Here is a 22538-nt window from a genome sequence, read left to right as displayed (position 1 = left end):
AGCCATGGTGGATTTCAAAGCCGTCAGTTTCTGGCCCCCATCGTCACATGGTCGGCTGGCCCGAGAAAGGATGGCTAATCTGAATGACAAACCAAAGGCATTCCCGAACCTTGGCTTCAAGACCTACGGCCCTTACCCCCTGATCGCCGAGGGCGACTATGTGTTTGGGCGCTGGATCGGCGGCGGCACGCATACCGGCACACCCTTTGACGATCTCGCGGTGGGGGCTCTCGTCGAGCCTAACACGGGCAGGCAGATGTGGTTTTCGGGCATGACCGTCTTCACCATGCAAGACGGCAAGATTGTCAAAGAGATCGGGGAAGAAGGGGGGCTCACTGCACTGCAACAACTGGGTCTGGTCGAGCCACCGAAGAAGGGCAGGGAGATGTTCTACGACGTGGAGAACATGTAGCAGTCATGCTTGGAGGAGAGGCGTGCGGCGACACGCTCATGAGCGGACAGAAGCGGAACAGTAGGTTTTAAGAGAGGAATAAACACTCGTTGCAATCGACCCACGATGTTAAAATGCTCCTCTCCATATGTATGTGGATGGATTCCGAATGCTTCGGATTTTGGTTTTAGCCGAAAAAGGGGTTGGGGTTGTTGTGGTAAAGCAGCATGAATGCCATATTGGATTGGGCGAGATGCTCCCGCTGCCCTGTAGCGCCCTTGGCACTTTCAGGCACGTGCCTCGGACCAGAGAAAGCCTTGCGCATTATCGAGGACGGCTTGTTCAAACATTCTCTCCTAGTTCTTGTCATATCCAGACGGTGATGGACTGATTGGCGCCTCCACATTCGCCCGTGATAGGCATCTATCGGACGCTGAAGCATGGCGCCGAGTGACTACACTTCCGCGGGCTCTGGCAAACTCAAGCTCAAAGGCGTGAAGGACTCGAAGGTCGACAAAAAGAAAAAGAAAAAATCCTCGTCCAAAGCCAGAGAAAACGAAGCCCCTGCACCGGATCAGACGGAGGGCGAAGGGGCTGATGATCAGCTCAGGGATCGGTCAGTCATGCTGCGAAAGCTGGAGGAGGAAGATCAAATGATTGCGACGGAGGCAGGGGAGAGAGCACAAAAGTCAAAGGCCGATTCCGCTGGCGGTGAAAATGACGCTGGGGGACTCGTCGAGGATGAGAAAGGTGGGATTGTCAAGACGGAAGCAGAGAGACGGTATGAGGAGCAGAGACGGAGAAGGGTGCGTTCTATTCATTCCCATACATACCTACCTGAAGACGTCTATTTCCAATCTTGGGATTTGGAACGGTTCGTGCTGACCATACATGGGCAACTAGCTTGAGGAACGCTTAAAACGAGAAGGTGTCAAGACGCACAAAGAGCGGGTTGAGGAGTTGAACCGCTACCTGAGTAGTCTGAGCGAGCATCACGACATGCCGAGAATAGGACCAGGCTAATATGGGCTCAATCAAATGGGTCCGAGATTTGGGATAAACTTGCAATATACTCCGTACATGTTCTCAAACCGTTCGGGAGGACGGAGTTTTGCAAGGTCCCGTGGTTCTTCGGAGGAGCCGAGCTGTCACCACAAGCTCTTAGACCTAGCAGCAAAGAAATATCGGAAGATTTCACTGGTCCTGAAGCCGGTCGTTGGGGTGGTCGGACGATATCTAGGGGACCTCGCAAGAAACCCCATTCCAGATGCCTTGGTGTGCGGTGGAGCAGGATTGGATTCCTCACATAATGGCATGATCGAGAAAACGTGTGGTGAACAATGAATCGGCTTGTCTTGTAATTCCGCTGTATCCTCTGTTTATGTACAATGTTACGTCCACCAACGGCGAGTTTTGACCACTACCACTACTCTTCGTACTCGGCTCGTCCTGGTTTCGAGTTAAGATATTCGTTCCTGTATCGGCAAGACCAGTCAGTATTCGACCTCACGCTGACCCACAAGCTATGTCCATCTCGAGCTCGCACGTACCTCTCGGTAGCCCAGTCCATCGCAAGATACGCGATCAACAAGGGAGGAACCCAATATAGAACCTGATTGCGTGTTCGGCGGAAAGTGTTAAAGATGGCGTCGGAGAGCAAGGTAGACGTTGGGTTCTGTCGGTTCGGCGAAAGGGCATAGGTGATAATGTTCTTTTGCGCTGGAGAGCCTGTTTCCAAGGTTAGTATCTTGTCGGCAACTGAAAAAGCAGGCGAGAGGCCTGATATAGAACGTCGCAGGTCGAGATTCGAGGGTTCCAAGGTCGAAATGAGTCCATACCTAGATTTCCCCACGAGCCCATGTATCTGTGGACCAAAGCCTGTTAGTTCACTTCCATGCAGGAAAAGCAAAGCTTTTGGGTGAGGTGGAACGCACACTCCATTCTTTGGGTCAGGGCCATGACCGGCGCGCAGGATGCGGGTAGCTTGCATCCGCAGAGCTGCGGTGGGACGCATTTTGAGAGATGATACTAGGCAACCAGGGAGAATGCCAGAGTTGGGCAGAGTGACTGTTGCTGAAGGTCAATGATCGCAGTCGTGGTTGGAGTTGGAGGGAGGAGAGCTCCGGCCGCAGTCTGGAAAATTGCTTGGCCGCTTATGTAATGCACAGCTCCAGGCTGCGCATGGCTGCGGAGAACATTGCATCTACTACAACTACTTCATCAAAAGTTCATGACCTCGAATCCGCGGTTGCATGGCGGCAGCTCGACAACATTGAATACAACGCCGACAAATACCTAAATCTCGTCCACCATGTCTGCTCCGAACGTCCTCAACGCCATCTCAAGATGGGCCATCCCAGTCTTCATTGGTGCGTCGTTAGCACAAAGCGCCATGTACGATGTGAAAGGCGGAACGAGAGCAGTCATCTTCGACCGTCTGTCTGGTGTCCAGGAACAAGTCACCAACGAAGGAACCCATTTCCTCATCCCATGGCTTCAGAAAGCAATCATCTACGATGTGCGGACGAAACCGAGAAACATCAGCACCACCACCGGGAGCAAGGACTTGCAGATGGTGTCACTGACGCTGAGAGTGCTCCATCGCCCAGACGTCCAGAACTTGCCCAAGATCTACCAAGTAAGTTTTTTCCCACCAGCTAGTTCTATGGTGCTGCATAGCTAACCACGACTACTAGTCCCTCGGTCAAGATTACGACGAAAGAGTTCTCCCATCTATTGGCAACGAAGTGCTCAAAGCAATTGTGGCTCAGTTCGACGCAGCAGAACTAATCACCCAACGAGAAGCCGTCTCGCAACGGATCCGAGCCGACCTGACCCGCCGGGCACAAGAATTCAACATCGCGCTTGAAGATGTCTCCATAACACACATGACCTTCGGTCGCGAGTTCACCAGGGCGGTCGAACAGAAACAGATCGCCCAACAGGACGCAGAAAGAGCAAGGTTTATCGTTGAGAAAGCCGAGCAGGAGAGACAGGCGAACGTCATTCGTGCCGAAGGTGAAGCTGAATCGGCAGACATTATCAGCAAAGCTGTGGCCAGGGCGGGAGACGGGTTGATACAGATCAGAAGGATCGAGGCCAGCAAAGACATCGCCCAGACATTGGCCGCGAACCCCAACGTCACCTACCTGCCGGGTGGTGGTGAAGGAGAAGGTGGGAAGGGAAAGAGCACAGGATTATTGCTGGGCTTGAGGGCGTGATCGGCGCTGTGAGTCTCGGGAGAAGCTTGTACTGATATGATTCACCGACAGCAGGGTGAAATATGCTGTCTTACTCTGTGGCATTAAATAGTGATCAAAAGACCCCGAACTGGGGAGGAAATTCTCAACTTTCACAGCCAGCTTTCCGTTTCCACAGGCATTGGCTCGAATCACTCTGAACACATCTTTCTCCCCAGTCTTCGAACTGGACCGAGTCATTGCGGGTGTTCGTCTTCCTTTGACGCTTCGTTGCTCACTCTTCAAGGGTGGGATTGAGCGACTCGACTCGGCAGAGTACGTCAAGTCCCCGACATCGCAGTCTAGATGACAAGCAGTATTCTTCCCGTGGCAGACCGAGCAGCGTCGATATCCAGAGTGTTATGGGGCGAACCTGACCTCGTGCACCCTGTTATGTTCAGAGCTCACTCCACCTCCACCTCCCAAACGTAGCTTGTCAAGGGGGATCTCCTTTCCGCCTTTGCAGAGGAGCACCGTAACTCAGAGGAAGAATGCCGACGATTTGTCGGGTCCCGACGCACAGTCCTTCAGAGGATGTTTTCCTATCCCAAATCCACTCCGCAATGACCACAGCATTCTGCTTTCTCCGAGTCTCATCTGCGGGGTTTCCTTGGTTGCTCGAGCACGTCGACCATGGAACAAGAAAAGGAACGGAACCATTCCTCGGGGCGCGAGGGAGGTGTATCGATCTTGAACCGTCGGACAAAGCGGTGCATCGATGCGTACCGCATGGACCACCAAAGACCTTGTGTATTCCGGAACAGGCATGTCAGTCAGTTGAGCTTTCACCATGGTTCCATCGGCCTCGATGTCCGTGTCGAGACCAATCTATTCTGTCTTGCGTGCCATGAGAGAACAAAGAGCGAAAAGGCCAATACTTTCCATGCCAGGAATGGCTGCGAAAAGAGGACATGCAGGAGATGCGAGAGGCGGGCAAAAGTAGGGACAATAGATGCGTTTACAGGGTAAGCTGCTTTGAGAAACAAAGGAATGGTCCATGCTAGAAAGGCCGACGACCCGAGAGTTGGCTTCTATACAAAAGAACAAAGGGATATCAAAGAAAGTGTCTCCAGTGGCTGGTAGCCAGCCTCATCTCAGACTGCAGATGCCCATGTTTGAGCGTCCATTTGGAATACAAGGATCAATATATACACTATCAGAAGCGAAGAATGGTAAGAATGATAATATCCAACACACAGCAGACAGGCCGCTCACAGGTGGAAACTGACAAAGTGGCAGTCACCCCTCGAAGCAGCACTGAATGGAAAGTTCCCAGAAGTAATAGCAACGAAGGCTCTCAATACTTCATCATCTTCCTCCACGGCTTGTAGTTGAGCAGCTGCCTCTTCGCCATCTTCTTGCTGCCCGAACCGCTCTTCGTCCATACACTGAGCGCACCGGGTCCTCCACACATCTCCCCTGCTGCGCCAGTGCATGCCATGTTGCAGCTACCCTCGTCCAACACTGGAGTGGTAATCTCGTTTCCACAGAAACATTGCCCGGCATACTCGGTGCCTGCAACGGTATATCCGCGCGAATCACAGAACGAGACGCAAGCAGCGTTGGACACGTTGGGGCCGTTGAAGTTGGACCATTGCGGGAGGGTTCGCGGGTTGACGGTGTCGGTGAAGCAGCCAGTGTAGGACCAGGATGGGTTTGATGCCGAGGGCGTAGAGGGTGTTGATGGCGTCGCGGAAGAAGCAGGTGAAGACAGGGACGATGAGGTTCCGGCAGGCTAGATTAACACTGTTAGATTGAGTAACATTTTTTTCGATTTAGCTTTGGTCTTCCTTGGGACCTCCAACTGGGAATTGATTGAACCTGGAAAAATAAATGAAATTGGGTATAGGGGCTTAGGTAGACGAAGCAACAGTAGCAGCGTCGGTAGGAGAAGGCGTAGAAGAAGAGAGTGAGGGTGGAGTGGTATAAAGGTATCGAAGAGTAGTGGTACTGATAGTGGGAGTAGAAGTTGTTGAAGCAGGGGAACTGGATGTGTCAACAGCATCCGAACCACCCGCCGACGAGCTAACAGCGGGTGGGTAATCAGAGCCGGAATATGTATAAGATGCATCGTCGTCGTCGTCGTCGTCGTCGTCATTGTCATCATCACTAGAGGGAGGATAAGTGGAACTTGTATTTACCGAAACTGGAGTGGCCGCGGCGCTGGAGGTCGCGACCGTGGCAAGCGTTGTAGGAGAGCTTGGTGCCGTGTAAGGACCACTTGAGGATGTCGATGAAGGAGCAGCGGAGGCGGGGGCGGAAGCAGAAGAGGACGAGGCGACTGGCGGAGGGTTGGCAACCTGGACGGGGGCTGAGGAACCGGGACCGAACTGAGCGTTTGTGCATGAGTCGCCGGAGCATTTCTGGTAAAGAGAGATGGTCCCTGAACCACCGCAGAACTCGGAGTCGTCGCCAGCACAGCTCATGGTGCAGTCTCCGACAACGCCAGGAACAGGCTTGCCGCTATCGGGAATGGAGTTGCCGCCTGGTCAACTGTTAGCAGCTCAACCCTCAAAGCGAACATGATGTGCTTACAATAACATTCATCAGCATACTCAGAACCAGCGATGGAGAAGCCTTTGCTCTCACAGAAAGCAACGCAGTTCTCGTTGGTCATTTGTCCGTTGGACTCGCTCGCGCCGGTCAGAATACGGTTGTAGTAGTTGTCGGTTCCGCATCCCATATATGCCCACCCCTGGCTGGTCAGGTCGGTGAAAAAGGTTGCGTTAGAGGGAGTGATGGTGGTGGTCGCGCCGCAGCCGGATTGAGGAGTCGCCGTGGGACCAGGTTGAACGGGGTTGCAGCCGGGCAAGGCTGAAAGCAGACCGCTAACTTGCTCGTCGACTTCAGGTTCGATACGGCAACCTTCAGCCTGAGCGTCAGGGATGAGGTCAAAAACCGGGCAGTCCTCAACACGGCCACTGTCGTTGGTGCATCGATCAACGGCGGACTGGAGCAAATCTGGGTCCCAGCCCATGACGAAATCACCATGGCCACCATAACCGGTAGGGTCACCCATGGACCAGACGAAGGGCTGTTCGTTCCCATACCACTGGTCGGCGAATTTGCCAGTGTCCCAGATGACTTCGTAGAAGATGGAGATGAGATGAACTGGAAAATCGGCTGGGCATGGACCAGAGTTGTAGGAATTGGCGGGATAAGAGACGTGAGAGCTATGATCTGGAGAATCCAAGTCCTTTCCATTCCAGCAAGATGGGAAGAAGACTTGGGATCGAAGCCCATCGGGGCAGTTGTAGTTGGGGAAGTTGGGGGTTTCTGGCTTGGCTGGACCATTGTAATCGAGGCAGTTGTAGCTGATGGCCTGGGTCGCGAAATCATCGCCTCCAGTTCGCTTGAAAGGATTTCCGGCAACCATGCGGAAGCCAGGAGGGAATGCCTTCAGAGTCTCTCCGTCGCCAGCCCGCTGTAGGTAATACACGGTGGCACCACCGACTTGGTCGACGCTTTCGAAGGTCCCGTTTTGGTGCTGGTAGAACAGGGCTGGAATCCAGTAGTTGCTGAAATCTCCAGTCACTGTGCAAGAAGAACAAGTAGACCGCTGGGTTGAGTTGTAGTCCATGGTGAAATCAAACCCATTTCCTCCCATGATCGTGTGCAAGTGGCCAGACACAACACCGGGGCTAACAATAGGGTCGGCACGCTCAACGACAATGGGGGATTTGCACGGTAGCCGCCAGAAGGCTGCCACCGGCGAGGCAGCAAGAGCGGCCACAAGGCCTGTAGTGAGAAGAACAGACATTTTGCGTGCTGGTGCGGCTGAGGCTGAGGAGGAATCGAAGTCGAGATTCCGGAAACGATCGACTGCTGAATGCTATAAAAGAATGACTTTGACAAAGGACTGGATGTACGACAACTTCGCACAGCGAATAAAGAATGGACGGCGAGGGTCTCCGACTCTCGAGCCAATAAACGAACGTGGTTGCAACAAAGGACGATGTCGAATAACAATGAGAAAGAGTTCAGCAAGATGCCTGGGGAACGAGGACATGATATAAGGGTATATTGACTCCTATCGGCCGAGGTATCCGGCGCCGCCATCATTGTCAAGGGCTAGATGGTCCTGAAATTGCAGACCCTGCCGTTACCTTTTCGGGCGCACAAGCCCAGATCCTTCTGAGCCTTTGCGTGATGACAAGCTTCAGAGATATGCGATGTTGTGCAAGTGGCGTGTGTCTGTTCCACTTCGATTCAACGGGCTGCTTACTGGTACACAATCGCTGCACGGCGACCAGGTCCAAGTCTGTCCAGAAGCTCGATTCTAGTCCGCGGGGGACGTTGTCATATTCCGATACAAGTTAGAAAGGATGGGACGGAGGGGCTTTCTCCTAGAGGTGGAGAGAAACGGCGCAGTAATGTTGTGCCATAGTGCAAGGAGATCTCGGCGAAAGGAAGCGAAAGTTATCCAGGCATTGACCGATGTGGGGAAAGTCCCCAAGCTAGGAGGCTGTGAAATAGGCATGCAAGATCAGCCGCCTGTTTCAGAAGGATATTGAGGCTGGAAAAAATTGATATATAGAGGGCCGAGGGGTATCTGATCTCAAGAAGGAGAGAGGACTGTTTCAGGTTGAGCCACATGAGGGCCAAGAGACCAACAAGGCGGAAATCTCGGGCGGTTCTGTCGAAAGTCAGGAGTCCCAGAGATTTGAAGAAAGAGAACTGGCCACACGCCTGATCTGGAGATGTGCTTCTGCTGCATTGCTTGCTGCTTCACCTGTAGCGCTGATCACCGCCGAGAATGAAATATGTAGACTCCTCCTTGCATACCCGTCTGGACTGATGTTGATTTTGAAGATTGCCCTAGTCGCGGATTCGCGGAGATTCAACAACCAACTTCGGAATTCATTTGCGCTCAAGCGTGGCTCCTGGTCTCTTGGCATTGTCCTGCATGTCATACTCGTCAGTCAAGAATCCCTGTCACCGCTGCATGAGATGCTCGCCTTTTTAAAGGGGTTGGAGATATCCCGCAGCGACGATGACAAAGTGAGTTAGTCCTCCGTGTGTAGGACGGCCCCTGTAAGATCCCCAGTCTTTTGAGTCGACAGTGGCCCACGTGGCCGAATACGACGACATTGAACGCGGTGCCAATTCCTTTTGCTTTTATCGCACACGCCGCACGTCTTCGACCTCGTCCTTGATGGGCACTTCGATCCTGAAATCGGCAGATCCTCGTTCAACTCGACCTCGCAGAGCAGCCATAATCAAGATATCCTTGTTGAAAAGTGTATGGCCAAGCCTTCCGACGTGAGCACCCTGGGGGTCGCCAGGAATTCCGATGATCAAGGTCTTTGCTTCGCTGAACTTTGCCTTGTCTTTGATGGCTGGCAAACGATGTTTCACTGCATCTGCACCCAAGATAGTGGCGATTTGAGAAATCTCCCGCTCTAAGTTTCCCAGGTCAGTTCTGAGCTGCTTCGTGAGGAAGACCGTGGTCCCGGAAAGCAGATCCGTCAAGCCGGTCTTGCCCCTGTTGAGGGCATCCTTGAGATTGAAAGCCCACTGCCGCTCTCTAGATCTGTCTAGCGGTAGATACTCCTCAAGTGCTGGAAATCGTCCAAGTCGGTGAGTGTCAGCAATCCATTTCTCTGTCACTATGTCCATTCCCATGGCCACGGCCATGATCAGCTTTCCGGTCTTCTTCAAAGGGCCTTCTGCGATGCACAGAATTGTTGCTTTATTTATCTCTGTGCTCACCTTGCCTCCGAGGCGCTCAAAGGTTTCTATTGCAGTGCCTTTCTCTTGGATGGTGGTATTGCCGCTAAAGACTACCACAGGGGCACCACCAGAATAGCCGCGCGGGGAAGCAGACTGTGTTCGCCTGGTTAGTCGTCTTTTCGAGGATTGTTGCTCGTTTGACAAGCTGCTGTTTGGACTTGTTGTTGTTGCTGTGGACGGTCCGCGGGTTCTTGACTGCCTAGGTGATGTTTTTGGGACTCGCTTTTTTCGAGTCCCTGTTTGTGTTTTGTTGCTATGGGAATTGACGCTTACAACGATACCGTCGATTGAAGCACCACCGTCTGATATACTAGACTGAGCATCCACGATTTCCGGACCCGAATCGGCGCATTCAATCTCCATAAGCTTCCGCTTTGCCCTTCGCTGCTTAGTCGCTGACAGTGCTGTGGCATCATCTTTCCCTTGGAACGGTCCTTGGGCATCAGCGGAGCTAGATGAAGGGTCCGTCATCTCTTCTGTAGTCTCATGATGACTTTCTTGCGCACCAAGGCTATCAACAGTGCCAGACAAACGTTCATGTTGCCCATGATTTTGTTTAGCCACGGATGGAATGCTTGGTATAGCTTGAACATTGTCCGCCCCAAAATCCAGCTTCTTAACTGGGTCTTGGTCCTTGGTACAAAGTATATTCTGCTGCGCATTTCGGTCCCTGGAGTCACCAGAAACTTCTTCTTGTCTCTCGCTCTCCCTTGGGCGGATTTGATCCTCTTCCTGACCGTGTTCGGGCGACGGAGTTGGGGAGCAGGTGGAATCGCTGGATTGATCCTGGCAGGATGCATCTCTGGCCAATGCCTCTGCATCGACTGGCTCATGCACTCGGTCTTCGGCTGCCGAGGGTGTCTCAGTACATTCAGCGACTGGTGGCAGTGGTGGAGGTCTCATGGAATTCGACCCTGTTCCATCTATATCACCCCAGTGAAGACCCCAATGACCTGGGGGTCCCAAGAAATGGACGTTGGTGCCCAGGATGATGGATTTGTGGTGGGAAGCAGTGGAAAGAGGCAGCTCAATGTTGATGCCACCGTCACCGAGCAGATAACATGGACCAGTGGTGTTATTGAATGTGCGTAGGAGGACGAAGGCATCGTGGACCTCTGCGACTACTGGTTAGCTTGGGCTGAAGCACCCGACAGTTAAGGCGATACCAAGACAGAGAGTTGAATGCTGCGCGTCAATATCGGGGCTTAGAACCAAAGCATCTTCTACCGGATTATCTGGAAGATAAAATGTCGAACAGGCGCCTTCGATGGGGAGTGCTGTGGATACCTCGGAACCACCTGCGGTGTAATAGACGAGAGATACGGCAACCATTCCGCTGACCACAACAAGTTATGAGACAGTGGGCTGGACAGATGGAAAAAGGCATGAAAAGAGGCTGGAGGCGGATGGAGCAGTGTTGCTTGGGTGCCTAAGATGTCGAAGGCAGCCACAACCCTGAATGGTGAACGAGAGGTGAGCAACACATCTACAATGAATGAGCTTGGCAGCGATTGGCGTTGAGTTGCACGCTGCCTTCACCGATGAAACTGGATATGCCCTGCCTTGCAGTGTGTGTTCTCATTTCCGTGAATGAAGAAGTACCTAAGGATGAGGCGATTCAGCCTTCCTACCTGGCTTGTGCTTAGGGGAGCACCGCATTCTTGGAAGCCAGCCGCTCCCTCCTATATGTTCCAATGAGCGAAGCAGAGAATATGCTCAACCGAGCTGCAAGCAAGCGATGGAGCCACCACTGAGTGTTTTCACTCTTTCTGAGGCCAAAAACCATCTTTGCCGAGCTGATCAGTTGCTGGGAGCAATCTTGAATTCCCTCAGGGGAAAGTGGGTGAATATCCCCTAGGGTGGTTCATAGAGCCACCGAAATGTCAACCAGACCTCCGCCCTTTCAAAGCCTCCTTTTAAGACCAGCACTGACGCTGCAATTTCATTTACAGCCAGCGCAACGTCAAGCTCGTCGCTCCAGACGTCATGAAGTCATCAGTTTTCGTTGGGTCGTGTCTGGTTGAGGATGGTCGGGGGCTGCTACTGTCTGCAGGGGGAGAACAATACTAAGGCCTTAGTATTGTTCTCGATGTCTCTGATTTCCAGCTCTCCTTTCCTTGCAGACGAGAGATGATGGGGAGGAATTGAGACAGTCGGGCCAAGATATGAAAGACTTGATGGACAAGATGGCGAGAACGAAGAAATGAGGGTCGACTAACTGGCGTATTGACGCCTCCTGCTGAAGACATTGCCAGGTTGAGGCACGAGGTGAGGACGCAGGACTGGGCCAGGAGACGATGGGGATTGAGGACGCGAATTCACATCCATCTCACTTCGACTTCTACTTCACTTGACTTGGCCTCCATTTACTCTCTACCTCTCCGTTACCATCTTATACTGCCTCACCTCCCTGATCTGCCACACCCTTCTCTCTCTGGATTGCCGACCCAAAACAAAACAAACACACTCAACACCTATCACTTTTTCTCCATCACTTTCCTCCTTCTGCTTCTCTCACTGTCACCACATTACTTCCTCTTTCCTTATCTCCCTACCACAGTCTCATCATTCCTTCAATCGTGTCATCTGCAGCCAGTCGCCCTCTTCAATAGCATTGCTACGCTTCGGTCAGAACCATAATGGCTACTGCGGCGTTTGCTGCTCCTGGCAGCCTACCAACGGCCGGAGTTGGCGGTGCCCTCTACGACGAGGCCTTCCAAGTCCCAACCTACCCTGCTGCCCCGTTCAACAAGGTGACCTGGCGTCTCATTGACACCTGGAACAACATCAATGTCGACTACGACACCAACCGTGGACTCGCAGCCGGCTTGGTCTGGGCCACTTTGGTCTACCTGCTTGCCCTCACTCCGACTCGCAAGAGAACCACTCCATTCCACACATTCATGCTCATCGGCTTGGTCTTCATGCTCATCAAGTTGATGATCGACATCGTCTCGACTCTCACCCCTGGTCTCCAGTCCAATTCGGCCTACACTTTCCTCACCCTCGACTTCACTGACAGCATCTGGACCACTGACTTCATTGCCACTTTCGCCACCAGCCAAGTTACAGGATGGTTTGCCTTTGCCTTTGCCGCCATCTGCCTCTGGCTCCAGGCCAAGGGGCTGATGACCGGAATCAAAGTCCGCTATCCAGTTGTCCACAAAGTCATGCTGACCTACCTTATCCTCACTTCAGTGGCTGGCCTGGCAGCTGCCATGGCGTACAGCATCCAGCAGATTTTGCAGCTTGGGCAGGATGGCGCTGAAATTTACGACTTCCTCAACGAAGCCTACAATGCCCGCACCGCATACCTCGTCGCTTACACCATCTGCATTGGAAGCTTCAGCCTTGTCTCCATGGCCTCAGTCTTCGATATCGTCTGGAAACGTCCTTCTTCGATCGTCACCAGAAACAGTGCATACGCCTCGGCGTTGAACCTCATCGGTTTGTTGTGTGTCCAGTCTTTTGTCATTCCTTGTAAGTTGATTCCACCTCTACCATCGCCTTACTCTACTGAAGCTTCATCACAGTCATTTTCTGCATCCTGCAGATTGTCCCCGTGCAGACTAGCATGCTGCACCCGGAGATCATGCTCCTTCCGTCCGTCTACGTAATGCTGCCTCTCGGCTCGCTCTTCATGACTGTCAATTCCACCGTTGACGACGCCGAGGCCCAGAAGTCCTCGCCACTGCCGCCGAACTCCATGCCTCCGAAGCCTGCCTTTACCGACAGTGCCGCAACCTTGACTGACAGCACCACCTCTGCTGCTTCGCGACCCTCGTCCTACATGCTTGATGTCACACACGGCCACTCGCTGGTAGATCGGGAGCTCAGCGCGATTGACTCCATGGGTGCTGGGACAACTGAAGGTAAAGAACCTGATTCAGGATTGAAGAATAAAGGTCACGAGGGAAAGGAGTCGTTTGTCTCTGAAAAGATGGTGGTCTGAACAAACGAACCTGACTAGGATGGTCCGAGATTGCGATACCAAGGCGAGTGATATCAAGGAAAAGTACAGACACCATAACACCATATGCTACCTTGCTTGGCTCGGTCCGAGAAACCTGCATTCTCGGGAGCCATTTCCATTGACACAACGCCATCTACGGGGGATTTCTTCTTTTGCTGTGGTGATATGTGTCACAAGGTGAAGATGCACTTACGGCATTGGGGGACTGCATGGACTACTGGAAGCATTGGTCGTGGTAAGCATCGGTACGGGGAATGAGCGTGGGAAAATACATCGCAGTCACGAATGGTGGACGCAGAGGGTCGCCTTCTCGAGTTACGACAGGAACACAACAGTCCTCAGTCTGCAACTACGTGAGCTGTGCTTAGCTGGATGGAACGGTGGAGGACGGAATGGCAGTCTTCGGGATCACATCCCTAGCTAGGCGAGCCGCAGAAGGGGCTCTGAGCTTGTCAACATCCACATGAACTGTGAACGGCAGGAATCCAGAAGAGAATTTCCCTGAACACAGCCCTCGTCGTTTGTTTCCTCCCCGTAGTTTGGACTTTAATGGTCATCTCAAGTCCCTCCATTGGCTGAGAGGAAGGGTCGGGGGAAGAGAGAGTGGGCAGGTTGTAGGCATGGTCTCGCTCGTATCATTCGTGTCCTCTTGTCGGTCATTATTGCTCGTACCGACTAGATCATACTGTCACTTTCCTCTTCACCAACCTTACCCAGCGTCGTCTTCTCCACTCTCCAGTTCTCCCGCGGTTATCCACCCTTGTTGCTTCCTCCCAGTCCCTTACTGCGCCGCTTTTCTCTTTCTTGTCCCTCCTTTCCCGTTCCTTCTCCCTCTTCTTCCTGGCCTTTTCTTCCTCCTTGGAGTTGTTTCGTACACCCACTTTAGGAACGTCGTAATCCCCATACGCAAGCCATAGATCATCGTCTCTGTTGACTCCGGAGCCGGGCGGCGGGGGAAGATCCCACACCCATCCCCCAAAGTCGAGATTGATGCTTTCTCTTCGGTTCGTGGAGATTCTTCTTAATCTCGTATCGTTGTCGTTTCCGGCATCATCGTTGTCGTAGTCTCCTGGCCCGGAAGCGGCTGGAGCCGATAAAGGCCCATCGATATTTTGAGGCTCGCGGTTGAGAACATCGTACTCGACGCCCACGACGAGTCTCTCGTTGATCCACTCCCCAGCTTCGAGGTCTAACTCCCACTTTTTGGATGCCCACTCCCACCCCTCTGGTGGTTCGACATCTTCGAAGAAACGAGTGCCCCTTGGCCTGTCGCCTGCGATTCGTGCTGGAGAGAGAGGGTCGTAGGGAAAAGGTGTGAAAAGATGGGGCTGCCACTCGGCTGCTATTCCACTGGACGCAGTACTGGCCAGAGGACGATGTTGCAGTTCGAAGATTTCGACTTCCCTTGTCTCTGGAGTCGTTGATAGGGTGATCTCGGAAAAGGCAGTGAATGCAGACTGAATCGCGTGTGGTGTGGCAGGAAGGGGGATGCCATGGATGTACCTCTGGTGTTTAAGGTTAGGGTCGTTCAGGGCGAGGGATGTTTCAATTTCAGCTTGTTTTTGCATCTTTAACAACCATGCTTGTGCTCTGGGGTGGGAGGAGACGATGACGGCCCATCCCAAGCCAAGGAATATCAGTCTCCAAGGAAGCAGATGCGAGGTGATAAAGGAGAGCGTGGTTAGGATAATCAGATACAGAAACAGTTGAGAGGAAAACTGCTCGTCTGAGAAATTCGTCGCTGGCGCGACGTTGGCTACCAGCCAGTCGTGCACATTACTAAAGTCAGCCATGCAGTTCTGCAGGTCACGCATGTTGCGGAAAAAATCTTTTGACGTTTCTGGGGCGGGCTTTATGACAGCGGCCGGGGCAAGGGCCGGGCCTGTATATGCTTGATGATATTCTGTAGTCATGTTGGTGCTACTGGTGTGGGCGATTGCTGACGTTGGGGGCGGCGGATGGCGAGAAGTGAACGCTGGGATCATGATGTAGAATAGAGAAATAGCCAGGGGCACCACAACAAGTAGATATGGGTCGAGGCAGACGAATGAGTACGTCGCCAGGAAGGACAAAGTGTGTGTCGGTGTCCGCCAGGTGAAGAGGCGGATGAGGCGATTTTGGAAGACGAACACGATGCCGATTCTGGCGTTGAACCGACGGAAGTTGTATGTCATCAATGGCAGGCTAAATGCAGGGCGAGAGATATATGCACTCGAAGGAAGGTTGGTTGGAGTGCTGGCCGGTTCATCATGACCATCGTCGGTGGGGACCACTTGCTGAAGGACTCTGCGAGAAATATGTTAACGTTTGGTGTGAAAAGGCCCAAATATTTAATACTTCTAAAACAGACGTTCATAGCTATTGGAAGAGAAGGACGGCGCCGAGGAGGTGCATACTTTGCAAACAAGCGATCTTGCAGAGACATTCTTCCCGCTGAAGAGGGCGTGGCTTCATTTCTCCCCGGCTGAGAGGCAGAACTGTCTTGAAGCTGTGTATTTAGACGCGATGGCGGGCGTGCCCTCTTGGACTTATGCTTGTGACTTGCGGTCTCTGCCTCGGAAGACGAACCATCCACGTCGCTGGAGGGGACGGCAATGAGCGGAGTAGGCTCGTCGCGGTTGGCGAAGGCTTCGGCTGTGTATTCATCCATAATCAGTATTCTCGTTGATGAAGTTCACCACTCCATCGTCGATTATGTAGGGTTAAGTCCCAGGCAGAATAACATTGCATGAGGTCTTGTGATGTTCGAAGGATTAAGAGGTGGTCGGCGTTTATGAAGTTGGTCGTTGAACGAACATGTGGTTGACCGTAAGCAAATGGCACGTGACCGTGCAGCCACATGTGGCTTGTCTGTGGCGCAGAGTGACTGGCACCTCGCCCCTTGGTGACACGAAACCCGAGTTTGACGTTTGTCGCGATGCCCGGAAAGCCTGCATCCCACTCCCCTATCCTTGCATTGTGCAGAGAACCCCGGGATCTCCCACGCCGCTGAGGCTTCACAGATGTGTAGCGAAGCCATTTCGAGGACATTAATATTACCCATGGCCAAGGATCGATTTGAGACGAGATTGCAGAGGTTGATTGCCCAGCAGTCGGCCATGCTAGTGGAGGGTTTTGTTTGATGGCCAATCTCTGCATCCACCTGGACAGCTAGGGCTGCTAGGCCCCGTTAAGCCTCTGCAGCACACCCAATGCAGGAAAGCCACACCTTATAGTGGGCAATCCGTTTGGCTCCTCCACTTGGGATCGCCCCCCGTAGAACCTTTAGAGGCCCCTAGGCCCAGCCCAGCTCAGGCACACGGCCACCGTAGCCATGGATGATGCCCCCCCAACCCCTGTCCCAGCTCCATCGCTCTTCGCAAGCCCAGAACGGATGGACCTGCGCTGTTTCTTTGTCGAGCCAGGTTTGGGAGGGTCACTTTTTGGCAGTTTGATTATTGTCACCGCAACATCAAAGATTCCCGGCCAGTCCCTACCCTGGACAATCAACAGATCCTCTCCAGCATCCTTTGGCATCTGTATCTTGAAACAGCCCTTGGCCAGGGTCCTTTCTTGCTTGTTGTTCTGATCTCATCCCATCTCATCCGGCTCCTCGGAATCCTCCCCTGACGACATTCCAAGGCACGCGTCCTCCACGTCGAACTGTCGCCCACGTACCCAGTTGGACGCCCTGGTCCACTTTCTCAGAGAAGGTAGCGACAGGGTCGCTCTGACCTACAACTCTGACTTCAACCCAACCTCTGCCCTCCCGATGGACTGAGCACCAGCCTGGTGTGGCAATGTCGAGGCTCCGGCATTGAATGACGGGGAAACTGTATATGAAAGAGACGGGACAGGGGCCGTGGCACCTCTCTCGCCATGCCTTACCGACAGAATGCGTCTGCAACCACACAGTCTAGCAGTGTGAAGGCGACCAATACGAGACCCGACGACTTGGATAACAGTGGTGGTACGAACTTGATGCAATGCCACTGGATACCTGCAGCAGATGGACCCCAGCTGACTTTGTGTGACGATGCAGTCGCCGTCGCAGCAGTCGACACTCTTCCCTCGTCCAAGAAGCAGCCGCCCTCTTCCTTCCCGGCCGCCTCCATGACGGTATCGACAGCGACCACCAAACGCGACTCGGGGGACAATGCCACCACAACTCGCAGAAGGCAATCTTCGATCCCCAGCGCCACGAAGACCCCAATGGGTCCGCGTCCCTTGGATTATGGCAGCTTGGGAAAGAGGTGGGCGTCGCAGCTCCTGTCTATACTGTTAGTGAAAGCTAACCCGTGCCTTCTCTGTTCTAGGTCGGCCAGCAATTCAATAACTCCCCAGTTTAAGTCTGTACGAGGTGCCTCCGCCGTTGCTTCCCACGATCCATACACCAATGAGCTATCCATCAATGACATCTCCCGATTCAGTTTTGCATCTATACAGGCGAAACCTCCGACGCGAGACGACGGTGATGGCACATTGGATTTTGGGGATTTCCTGGAACCGACATTCAATTTCGACGATTTCCAAGACACGATTGTCGGCACTGAACCAAGTCTGAACCATTTCCCGCTTCCTGGCCGCGGCACCGCCGTCAAAGCTCCTCCCTCCTCTGAGACAACCGCACCCGACCAAAAGAAGACACCCTCGCAGCCAACGATTCCCATACCATCTCGAAAAGGCTCTGGTGTGATTCCGGTAACGCGAAAGAGTTCTACGGCGTCGAATAATTCAAGGAATTCTGTCAAGTCTGACTCTATGGCCACTGCCACTACATCAATCCTTCGAGGCCGAAGACAGAGTCATTTTCCGCCCAATTCGTTCAATAATGCAAATGGCGGTCCAAAAGCACCCCGGAAGTCCGTAGGGCCAGGTACCTTTGTTGCTCCAGACAATTCAGAGAAGCCAACAGTGAGGAGACGGCCAAGCGCAGGAGGAAGGAAGTCCAGTACGGAAAGCAGCAAGACCTTGTCCCTCAAGCATTTGTCTGGTCGGGCTGAAGAGAGTGGTGCGGAAGACATCAAGACACCAAGCACAACCAAATCAAGAACATCATTGGCTCCGAAAAGACAAAATTCCAAAGATTTGCTTACCCCCTCAAGGACACCAGATCCGTCACGGTCGACCTCCACCACAACTCATCACACACCCACGAGAAGGAGTGGGACACCTGGAAGGACAACCACTCCAGGTGGAAATGTCGACCGTAACCGTCGGATATCCGTCATGCCCCATCATGCGACTGGGCTTGGAGCTCGTACCGTCAGCCCAACTGATGCTCGCCGCTTGAAACGGATGTCGATTGTTCCCCCAGCGCCGCCCTTGCCTCAAAGTCGGATTTCCCAAGCTCCCCCAACTCCTCAGCCTGAGCCTATGCCGCAGCTTCCTCAGGCAGATCTACAATCCCCTGCCATCCCGAATCGCAAGAGCCTGACGCCATCCTCTTCGAGGACCACCCCAGATCCCAATCGAAAATCCTACAGCTCAGGTCAATCTTTATCATCAAATACTAGTTATAACTCTGTCCGAAACGCAAACGCTGTCAGCAACCCTGCCAGACTTCCCCAGCCAGTAAATTCTTCGAGATTGCCCACAGCGAAGCCCCGACTTGATATTTCCACAACGACAAATTACGAACTGGAAGTTCCACCTGTACCCGCAATACCAAAAGCTTATGAATCTCCTGGGAGTGAACTGGATCAGCCCTTCTTCTCGGCAAGGTCTTCCAGTCTTCCACCGTTTGATGGAGCTATCTCTGCGAGTCCCGTGGTATCTACTGTTGCTGATGCGATGAAGGCGCTGGAGACACCTCGCGCATCAAGCAATACCTCACATAATTCTGCGTCTCAGCCTCAACCTCCTACCATCGAGCCTGAGCCCAAGCCAAAACAACAACTCCAAGCGCATACGCAGTCTCAGGCAAAAGCGAACAAGAAATCGCTCCAGACGCTTAGACTACCGCCATTGAACCTGTTGCCCCTGAGCACACCGACTAGTGCGAAAATCAGGTCACTGAATGCTAAGTCTGAACCTGGGGAGCCTCCGGTAACACCACCTGGTATTCGTAACACCATGAAAACGCCGAGCACACCTATGACGGCCTCGAAGGCAAGTTTCTTTTCTAGAGGACACAAAGCGAGCGATGAGGGCCCGACCATGCGAAGTAGCACTTCGCATCATGCTTTGCGGTCGGATGAGTTACGACCACCCAGTGATGTCAGTCCTAGCTTGCCGGTATTCTCCTTTGAATCAGACAAAGCTCGCACGATATCTCCCTTCGTATCTTCGTCCCTGCCCAAGAGCAATGACGAATTTTCGAATTATATGCGGCCTAACTTCATCAACGAGCTGAACCGGAATCCAAGTCAGCCGCGACCGAACGGACCTCGTGCTCCCAGCTTCTCGGTCACACCGAAAGCTGAAGCTGCAGTTATCCCAAATCCAGCAGAGAAGCAAACCGAGAGTGAATCTGTATTCTCCACAACGTCGCTCAGGAGAAAATTGAGTCGAAAGCGGAGCGAGCCGAAGTTGCCAGATACTGTTACGAAGGAGGATGACTTGTCGAAATATGATAACATGCCTCCGCCAAAGCTGCCAGCCTCAGCAAGTTGGACAAATATCCACAATGGCGCTGCAAGCCCTCAACGACCGTCCTATCTCAGGTCTAGGAGACAGACATCTACTTCAAGTACAAACAACGGTCCCGAACGACAAGGAAGCTTCGATAGCACCGCATCGAATGGGCGTCCATCTCTCGATTCTGGGAGAGTGCTCATGGCTACTTCTAATCGGTCGGGATCTGCATCGACTAGCACCCTTAATCTTGTTGCTCACAAACCCGTTCAACGACAACATGAACAGCCTTTGGACCGCGATGACTTGGTCGCAGAAGATGAAATGAAGAAGCTCGCATCGAAGAGGAAAGATTTCGAATCAGCCGCAAGGGAGTTAGACAGTCTTCGAGCCAGAGCTAAACCTGCCACTCGCATGTCGCACGTCACGGCTTCACGCATTTTTGACCTGAATATCTTTGAGCGAGGCGAGATTGTTGACTTCGCAGACGTCTACTTCACTGGAACTCTGAACGCCCGGAAAATTGTGGGAGACCCGGGGTCTGCTTCCACCAATTTCGGATATGATGATGAACGCGGAGATTACAACATTGTTGAAGGGGACCATTTGGCCTACCGATACGAGGTCGTGGACCTTCTCGGAAAAGGGAGTTTTGGGCAGGTTGTGCGCTGTGTTGACCACAAGACTGGGATTCTTGTTGCGGTAAAGATCATTCGGAACAAGAAGAGATTCCATCAACAGGCTCTTGTGGAGGTCAACATTTTGCAAAAGCTCAAGGAGTGGGTAAGTCAAGAGCTGGGATCGTTTAGACACTTCACTCGCTAACCCGACACTAGGATCCTCACAAAAAGCACAGCGTTGTCAATTTTGACCAAAGCTTTTATTTCCGCGGCCACCTCTGCATCTCCACCGATCTCCTGGGTATGAACCTGTACGAATTCATCAAAGCGCACGATTTCCGAGGATTCTCGTTGAAACTGATCCGGCGATTCACAAAACAACTTCTTCAATGTCTGGTCCTTCTGCAACACCACAAGGTTATCCATTGCGATCTCAAACCGGAAAATATCCTCCTCGCGCATCCCGTCCATTCTGAAATAAAAGTGATTGATTTTGGTTCGAGTTGTTTCGAGCACGAGAAGGTGTACACTTATATCCAATCCCGGTTTTATCGGTCCCCCGAAGTCATTCTGGGGATGTCTTATGGCATGCCCATCGACATGTGGAGCGTCGGCTGCATCCTGGCCGAGCTTTACACCGGCTACCCAATCTTTCCCGGTGAGAATGAGCAAGAGCAGCTGGCTTGTATTATGGAAGTGTTTGGTCCACCGGAGAAGCATCTCATTGAGAAGAGTAGTCGGAAGAAGCTCTTCTTTGATTCGATGGGTAAGCCTCGCCTGACGGTATCTTCTAAGGGAAAGAGAAGGCGACCGAGCTCCAAGGATTTACGACAAGTCTTGAGATGTGACGACGAAGCATTCCTCGATTTCATTACTAAGTGTTTGAAATGGGATCCGACACGAAGAATGACCCCTCACGAGGCGAACAAGCATGAATTTATAACCGGGATCAAAATGAGCTCGAGCGCTGCCAGGCGAAACACCCAGTCTGCGGTGAACTCTCCGGTCAAGAGAGGGAACTCCTTGACAACCGCAATGGGCGCCAGACCGCTACCACAACCTCCCACAACTCTGAAAGCCCCAATCTCGAGTCGGCAGGAGACCTCACCTAATAAAGCAGGAGCGCGGCGTCAATCAACCATGCCTGGGTCGTTTCAAGCAACGTCACAAGCCAAGCGCGCGTCCCACGCAGCGATGACTTCGTCGGCGTCCAATCCGAATCTCACGAGGCTGACGGTCGGCCAAAGGAGCATGAGTAACAGATCCGACTTAGCCGCTGCCGCCGCCGCCGCCAGTCTCGTGAAGTAATGATGTGATCCTGAGTGGCTATCCTGGAACCACCTACCCTCTGTTATTGATGGATGCTGCCTCTTTCTAGATCATGTGGTGCAGATGGAACGGGGAGATGTGGACGAAGACGAATTTCTTACTATCATTAATGAACATATAAAAGCCTTCAGCATAGCACAAGCATTGGGGATGGACCTGGACCGGGCACAGGATGATGATGGCTCCGGAAATTGGCGCATGGCACCGCCATGTGTTTGGCCGGCTTGGGCAGAGCATTTGCTGAGTCTTTAATACTGTATACCACGAATGAATCAGAATCATTGAGGTGCCTGGCATGTTATTCTTCGCCTACTCGCTTTTGGTATCACTGCCGGAGGCTACCCATGAGTACCTAAGATTCCGCAGCTGCACAAAGCTGCAGCCGGCCCTGTTGACGACTCTTGTTCGGTTCCGAAATAGAGATGTAGGCGCACGCTTTATGAAGTTAGATGAGCGGGCACAAATACCTGGTCCTTCACGGATTCGTATCTGCATGGGCGCGGGACGAGTCTCGGGAGGCCGCACGGTGATTCTGGTGGCTCGGAGACGACATCTGAGACGGCAGAGAGAGGGATCGACCAGCCCTCTTTCATCCGAACGTTACAAACGCTGAATACTTGGTTGATCAGGCAATGTGAGGGAAGGATGGTAAGGGTCCGTGTGAGCTGCCTGGGGACTGGCTATGAGTAGGTCACTTA

At 52.8% G+C, this 22538-nt stretch overlaps 6 protein-coding genes across 6 annotated transcripts; 3 read left to right on the top strand and 3 right to left on the bottom strand.

Annotated features, from left to right (window-relative positions):
* The first annotated feature begins 728 nt into the window (after positions 1-728).
* PV07_12145 (uncharacterized protein) lies at positions 729-1798 on the top strand. The gene is made up of 2 exons (XM_016399643.1): positions 729-1197; positions 1295-1798. The coding sequence occupies exons 1-2, from the start codon at positions 832-834 to the stop codon at positions 1412-1414; spliced, it is 486 nt and encodes a 161-aa protein (XP_016242455.1). The 5' UTR covers positions 729-831; the 3' UTR covers positions 1415-1798.
* Positions 1256-2489, bottom strand: PV07_12144 (uncharacterized protein). Its single transcript, XM_016399642.1, has 4 exons — positions 2326-2489; positions 2230-2255; positions 1942-2119; positions 1256-1866 (listed from the first exon to the last, which is right to left on the bottom strand). The coding sequence occupies exons 1-4, from the start codon at positions 2403-2405 to the stop codon at positions 1818-1820; spliced, it is 333 nt and encodes a 110-aa protein (XP_016242454.1). The 5' UTR covers positions 2406-2489; the 3' UTR covers positions 1256-1817.
* Positions 2490-2612: 123 nt separating this feature from the next.
* Positions 2613-3815, top strand: PV07_12143 (prohibitin-1). The gene is made up of 2 exons (XM_016399641.1): positions 2613-3029; positions 3088-3815. The coding sequence occupies exons 1-2, from the start codon at positions 2703-2705 to the stop codon at positions 3610-3612; spliced, it is 852 nt and encodes a 283-aa protein (XP_016242453.1). The 5' UTR covers positions 2613-2702; the 3' UTR covers positions 3613-3815.
* Positions 3816-4722: 907 nt separating this feature from the next.
* Positions 4723-7659, bottom strand: PV07_12142 (uncharacterized protein). Its single transcript, XM_016399640.1, has 3 exons — positions 6166-7659; positions 5772-6115; positions 4723-5365 (listed from the first exon to the last, which is right to left on the bottom strand). The coding sequence occupies exons 1-3, from the start codon at positions 7388-7390 to the stop codon at positions 4928-4930; spliced, it is 2007 nt and encodes a 668-aa protein (XP_016242452.1). The 5' UTR covers positions 7391-7659; the 3' UTR covers positions 4723-4927.
* A 6021-nt stretch (positions 7660-13680) lies between these two features.
* Positions 13681-16362, bottom strand: PV07_12141 (uncharacterized protein). Its single transcript, XM_016399639.1, has 2 exons — positions 15733-16362; positions 13681-15622 (listed from the first exon to the last, which is right to left on the bottom strand). The coding sequence occupies exons 1-2, from the start codon at positions 15984-15986 to the stop codon at positions 14017-14019; spliced, it is 1860 nt and encodes a 619-aa protein (XP_016242451.1). The 5' UTR covers positions 15987-16362; the 3' UTR covers positions 13681-14016.
* A 326-nt stretch (positions 16363-16688) lies between these two features.
* Positions 16689-22133, top strand: PV07_12140 (uncharacterized protein). The gene is made up of 4 exons (XM_016399638.1): positions 16689-17285; positions 17358-17568; positions 17632-20674; positions 20728-22133. The coding sequence occupies exons 1-4, from the start codon at positions 17195-17197 to the stop codon at positions 21817-21819; spliced, it is 4437 nt and encodes a 1478-aa protein (XP_016242450.1). The 5' UTR covers positions 16689-17194; the 3' UTR covers positions 21820-22133.
* The last annotated feature ends 405 nt before the right edge of the window (positions 22134-22538 follow it).

This window comes from Cladophialophora immunda (genome assembly GCF_000835495.1).
Source record: "Cladophialophora immunda strain CBS 83496 unplaced genomic scaffold supercont1.8, whole genome shotgun sequence".
In the NCBI taxonomy this organism is placed as follows: domain Eukaryota; kingdom Fungi; phylum Ascomycota; class Eurotiomycetes; order Chaetothyriales; family Herpotrichiellaceae; genus Cladophialophora; species Cladophialophora immunda.
Note: the sequence above shows the minus strand (reverse complement) of the source record. Positions and strands in the feature narration are given on the sequence as shown.